The sequence below is a fragment of the Glossina fuscipes genome, unplaced genomic scaffold (genome assembly GCF_014805625.2).
Source record: "Glossina fuscipes isolate IAEA_lab_2018 unplaced genomic scaffold, Yale_Gfus_2 116, whole genome shotgun sequence".
NCBI classification, from domain to species: Eukaryota; Metazoa; Arthropoda; class Insecta; order Diptera; family Glossinidae; genus Glossina; species Glossina fuscipes.
Window position 1 is genome coordinate 3854855 of NW_023998459.1, and position 6739 is coordinate 3861593.

General features: G+C 34.1%; 2 protein-coding genes across 2 annotated transcripts in view; both read left to right on the top strand.

The window, feature by feature from the left end:
• LOC119640224 (alpha-catulin-like) overlaps positions 1-4439 on the top strand; it is a 69973-nt gene extending 65534 nt beyond the window's left edge. Inside the window, exons 5-6 of the mRNA XM_038038098.1 lie at positions 3344-3550; positions 3618-4439. Of these exons, the coding sequence (XP_037894026.1) occupies positions 3344-3550; positions 3618-3743 (333 nt within the window). The 3' untranslated portion in view covers positions 3744-4439. The remainder of the gene's footprint in view (positions 1-3343; positions 3551-3617) is intronic.
• An 850-nt stretch (positions 4440-5289) lies between these two features.
• LOC119640254 lies at positions 5290-5861 on the top strand (the record flags this gene model as incomplete). Its single annotated transcript, XM_038038148.1, has 2 exons — positions 5290-5530; positions 5590-5861. Coding segments are annotated over 2 exons (513 nt in total), but the record flags the coding sequence as incomplete, so codon positions are not given.
• Between the last annotated feature and the right edge of the window lie 878 nt (positions 5862-6739).

Consider the following 6739-nt stretch of genomic DNA (forward strand, 5'->3'; position numbering starts at 1 on the left):
TGGTTTTCGAGATAAAGGACGAAAAGTAGTTAGTATCGCCAGTGCACCTTAAAATATTCGTTGACTGAATTACCGATGAAAGATCATTGACGTACAGAAGGGGAAATAACTATCGTGAGAGAACACTAACGTCGCTGAAATTGAAAATAGCTCTAAATGAGCTACTAGTGCAGAGTTTGTCCGTTTCAATAAGTGTGACAATGTAAGGTTGAAGTTTAAAAATGATGAAAATGAACACGGTAAAAGGCTTCACCGAAGTCCATACATAAGCCATCTTTTTGCTGGCCGCAAGATAATGTTTTGAAAACATAACAAGTAGATTCTAAAAAGCTTGTTACAGTCGATTTTCCTTTTACAAGTGATATTAATAATTTGACGGGAGAATCCCTTCGATGCGAAACGATTCGTTCAAACTGTTTTGGTAAAACGCTCAACTTGGCAATGCCTACGTAGTTCTCCTACGTTCTCCAAACGATTTCGATAATATCCAAGATTTTAGCAGAAATTAAAAATGTTATTTTATTAATCCCATCGATACCCTAAAATCAGCGACAGAACACAATATACTACTTTATTAGAACTACTAGGCTTAATATCTAATGTTCTTTTTTAAAATAGAACCGATGGCCCCTGTTGCTAATGCTCAATGTCTTTTTCGTTTTAGTCTAAGAATTTATGTCGTCAGTATATTTATAATATTCAAAATAAAACGCTACATTGTTCATTAGCGCATGGTTTAAGAATACTTGATGAGATGCCATCGTGAGCTGGCAGCCCCAAAAGCTCTTTTGTGGAAAGAATTGGAAATGAATCTAACGCATCGCTTTCGATTTTTCTCAATAACGAGAAAATAATATCCGATCCGGTTGACGAAACTACGTTGGTGGGTGGAACAATTGCTTCAAACTCCGATTTACTCCATGGCAATCAAATACTACCATCGCTTGATATAGTAAAATACTCGATGTTTGCATAATTCTGCGGAACGAGGGTCTGTAAAGACGTTCTTTCCAGTCTCAACACGCGGAAAACTCCGGGGCATTTCATTCGTTTCGCTTTATCAAGACCCCATGGAGCGATATAAAACAAGCGCTGCATTATGAACGGCGCAAGAAGTCGTGGTGTCGTAAATATATATCAATGGTGTTAGGCAAATCGGATACGTTATAAAGCCATTAAATCTCAAAGCTGTCTCTGAAGGAGCAGGAAAGTTCGTTAACAATTTATTTATTTTGGTTGTGTCAATGTAGAAGAATCCGCAATCCTTCATATTCTGAAAATACCAAATATACCAAATGATGTTCACTGGATGGAGCTTGGGTCGAAATGTCGAAAGATAACGCTTGGATGTGTGAACGGCAGCCCCAAATTTCGCTTGCAGGCCGCATACAGCGAAAGATTTAGGTGATCATGGACTAAAGTGCGTTCAGAACTCTCAATATCCTTGAACGGCGTAACGAGGGTTGCGTTGCGCTTATGTAGGGCAAGCGATTGCAGAGCAAGCTTTCTACAGACATAAAAGAGATTTACCTACCGATTAAATCCTAGCACCATGGATCTATCCCACTGTGCCTGGTGGCACCATTTCCATGACGAATGTTTGAACATGTCCTCATGTAGCTGTCAGATGGGAGACTTACTGAATTATATGTTAGGCGATGATATAAAAGCGCTTCATATGTTTAATTAGATCCACCGGTAAATTGATTACTTGGTTACAAATGGTTGATTCGATGGCGAAAAATGCCCAAAAGAAGTTAGCACATTTCGTAATTTTTTTTGACCGCCAACATTTATACATACTGTATTTATTAATTTCGCGAACATGTACAATAAAAGGTTTAAAATTTTGCTTCTTGATGATTATCGTTAATAATACTCTGTTATTTGTATTCAATACCGGAGGATAGCGGTATATTGATTTTTTCTTGTTCTTATTAGTTTGAATTGGATTCATTATGCTCGTGTATTCGTCTGTCTGTGCGTCCGTCTGCGTATTGTCTGTTCTAAACATTCTCTTGAACGCAAAAATGAAGTTTAGTGCTCAAATTTGGAAGAAATAATAGATGTTTTCACAAACAGGTTGATATTAAAAATAGGCTTAATCGGTCGAATTATGCCCACAGTACGAATTAATGCATCCAATCGTTCAGTTCTCCCATTAAATAAGCAAACTCTTCTCTCTTTCACTATTTTACCAGACATCGTCACTTATGACGTTATAAAGATTACTCGTACTCCAAAAGAACAAAAGGTTGATAAAAGCAAAGCATGATTTCAAAATTTTACTACTCGGCATCATAGAATAAAACGATTGACAAAAATTCCCTTATAAGTACGCAAAATCACTATATTGTATGGGATTGCGTTTTGCGCAAAATTGAAAAAAAATGCACCAAATTGAAAATATCAGCTTGAATTTAAGACATTGGAAAATAAAAACAAAATTATCATTTGCGATGACTATTCTCAATTTGCCATTAGTTTTGCTTTTAGCAGTACGGGTAAGGAAACATATTCGCAGAATAATGTAATGAACAGACATCGTCAAAATTTTTATTTACTCTCAAAAAATTGAACGGTGTACTCGTGAAGTTTCAGCTAAACATAGACGCTGGAATAATTTATCTTTATTTAACACAGTATATATGCAAGCTTACCGACTCTAGTGTAAACGATAAAGTAATGAGGTTGAAATTGAACCTTAGCAGCATTATAACTGTTACTTCAGCAGGTCTGCATTAATTGTACTTATATTTGTTGTAGTCACTACCAAAGGCTTGTTGCATATTGGTTTTGCAAAATATTTGCAATACCAAAAAAAAAGTTTTGGAATAGATAGTATGCACATTGTGGTGTCGATGAGTAGTTGTTAGTCAAAATGGCGACGCAACAAACACTCGCAATACTAAAAGCATTCCGCAACAAAATGTAACTGATCGCAATTTAATTTCAGTAGGAAACTCGAATTTTGAATAACTGCGGATCCGTCAAAACATATACCTGCAGTACAATACAAACTACAAAAGACACAGCGGTAAAAATGATCTACATTCTATAGTACATATACAAAAATGCAAAACTCTGTTCGTCCCCACACAATATTGTACAGAATCAAAATCACATTTTTTTTTTTGACCTTTTAAGAAGATTTACTATACAAAAAATTTCCGACCACCATCTAATATAAATATTTCACAGTTTTAGTTTCGTTTTCATTGCTTAAGTAGCGGAAATATATTCTTAAATTCATTCTATCTGATATTTGTCTCAAGCTTTATTTGGACCCTTTTTTTCTTTTTTCGATACTATACAAAAAATTTTGCTCTTGTCATTTTTTAAGGTACCTGCAAGTCCTCATAAAAAGGATTTATTAAATATCTTAGATCGTGTACCGACATATGTTCAAACTTTACAATTCACAGTTAAAGACCATACTGTAGGTCCATCCGCTACATTTGTTAAAGTGGATCATGTTATACGAGAAACAAAAAACTTAATGTGTGTAATCAACAGTGTTGTGACCAAGTGCCTGGAGTGTGCTACCAAGGTGAGGATAAATAAAGAAATAGAATAGAATCTGATATTATTGCATCCCATTATATCGTCATTTTCAGTACAATCTGGACTTCAACAGTATAGTTGGCGGCATTAGTACCGGTTCTTTGCATGGTGATGACTGTAGTGCTGGTGCAATGGGCGATTCAAAAGGTTCCAGCAATAGTACCGAAGGCAGTATGTGACATTACGGCATGGCTCGCCGAGCCAAACCAGACGGTCGACGAACTCGTGTGTCCTTTTTACTTTTTTGATTAATATTCGTCAACATAATAACAATAAATTCAAAACACATGCGTACGCATACTGTGTATTGTTTATGTACGGCTAGCTGTAGGATTGACTTTGTCTTACATTTTCTTATTGTAATGGTTGACTTGCTTATTCGTGCAAGGCTGCAACTGAAGGCACATACATGTAAAATATGTACAAAAGTCGTTCACGTAGGAATGTTTATTATGAGCAATATAGGGGGTAAGAAGATGATTTGAAGGCGTTGTTACTTTTGCTTTAATTATTTATGAAAAGCTAAAAAGCTAAATTAAAATAAATAACATAAATATAAAACTTTCAGTTCTTTTTTAGTTTACAATTTACATATTTTAGTAACATGCTTAACAAGTACTATTGTATTCAAAATTTCATATTGTGTAACGTAGAGCTTAATTAAATTACCTCAATGGTTGTTAAATATTTGTAGCCCACAGTACAACAACACAAAATTGTTTAGCGATCATGTAATATTGTGTGGCTAAATAAAGAATAGTTTATTTCAATAAAAAAATATAAGAAGCTAATAAATTCTAAAGACTTACTAAAACGTATATACGTATCGTTTGAATATTTAATAGCGCATGGACGTACAGTAAAAACATTGTATGTATAACACAAGACATTTCGTTAGCAACATAATTATCATGACTTATTTGAAGACATTCAATATAAATAAACTTTTATAAAAAATTTTTCGATTTTGGTCGTTCGCAGACACATATCCGTTGATTTTTTTCATTTTGAGATAACTGTCGGCTGATTTTTGGTAACTTTGAGAGATTTGTCGACTGATTTTTGATAATGTCGAGAATTCAATTTTTATGGTACAGGTGTTTTTTCAGGGTAGAGGATTTGCGATATATTGAAAACAACTCTGCGCTGAATGTATGGTGGAGTGAAAGATAAGACAATTTAAATTCATTAAAAACAAGAATAATAATAGAAAAAATTTAGAAATGCCCAAGTAAAATAAAAATAAACAAATAAATTTATATTTGATTGATATTATTTGGGTTTTGTATGATGTGAGCAAAATTTACTTAATCAGAGAAACAATTCTGTACAGGTGCTTTTTGTAGAAAATTTCATGCAAACGTGTCAAATATAAATAAAAACAAAATAAAAATGTTGCGGGGAGAATTTTTCTCAGCTTTAGTTTTTCTGTGTCAATTTTGCATCTTTTGGGATTGATTTAAAGTGTCGCGAAATATATGCTAATTGATTTGGATGCATCCTTTCTACTACATGGATTATGGATTGATGATTTTTAAAATCTAATTTGAATCTAAATAAGTACAATGTGAATATGTAAGTTGTAGACATCTACATAAAGAAAAATGTATGTATAATTAATAATTTGAAAGATCATCGATTTGTATATATAGCATGTGATTTAATATTACTAATTCTCCTTTTATAATAGAGAGAAATCAATAAGTCTTAAACATATTATTATAATATATAAATGGAATGCATTGCAAAAAGGAGAAATTTTTAACCTATTTAGATACAGTTTCGGGCATCGAAGAACAAACTAGTGGTCGTGCGTTTGACGATGATGTAATCGAGAAAGTGATAGTGGACCGTGTGGCGCGTATATTGAAGACGAATGAAATACACGTTCAATTGCCTGAAACTCTTTTCGGACTGTCCTATCGAGTGGATTGCGGTTTCGATTTAGAAATACCACAAAGCGAAGGTAAATAAATAGACGCAAATATGTTGAATTAGTTGAAAAAAATTTGCCATTTATCGCAGCTCGTCGCGACAAGAAAAAGGATAAACTCTTGTTTCCCTTGTTGTTGTTGATGAAATTTAAATTGAAGATTATCACGCCTACGCTCTTGTCTTTGATCCGACTCAAGGCTTTGATTTTGTCGAAAATCGTTATAAAACTAGTGCTCGGATTCTTAATCTACAACTTGACTATGGCCACTGTCTCGTCTTATGACCCCAGCAGTGGGGAACCGATGAACGGTAGTCCAAACGCACGTTCTGATGCTTATTATATGGCATACAGCGCATATTAGCCCAGCAGATCTTACACCTCTTATAGCAATTCTTCTTAGAAAAACACAACACAAAGAACAACGAACAAAACATGTTTTAGAAATCCGCCTCCTTTTCGCTTACCTGCTGCCTACACCACCCAAAAAGGACAATCACCAGGCGGTTTTATATATGTAAAAAAAGGAAAAAGCCCAAAAATTATTAATAAGTAACGTAAAATGTCCTAGGACATGATGCTAAAGGACATGTTAATATATATAAATATTTATTTAGAAGATTTCAATTAATTCATTTTCAAAATGTTTTTCTTAACAACGGCAGTCGAGCGTCTGCAAAGAGCAAATTCAATGCGAGTGGATCGATTGACTTCAATTCCATTATTAAAATCGATTCAGGACGATAACAGAGACCACCGAAACCATGAGCGGCAAAAGCGTTCTATCGAATCAAATAACGAAAGTAATATATAAAACGGAAATGGTTTAATGAAACTATTGGCTTTAATTATGCAAGCGATTAATTCATTTAATTGTGCAGAAGGTCAACAGGTCTATGAAAAGCATAGAGGTCCCCGTCTGCGTGTTACCACCGTTTCTAGAACACATTCATGTATTATGGGACCATTTTTCCAATTCAGAATTGTGTGAAGCATTATATGAGCGATCCGGAGTTAATCAAATTTTAAAAGTGTGTTGTATTTAGCGAAAGAAAATGTTTTCTTAATAATTTGATAAGTAATCGAGGGAAAAGTGTTTTCTTTGCTCATATTTCCTTAACTTCTTTAGGGATTTAAAGACCGGAATGGAAAATTGGAATTTAATAAATTATTCGAATCGTTGAACAACAAATCGTTTCGTAGACGCTGGATAAAATCAGTTACACTTTATTCAGCTGATTG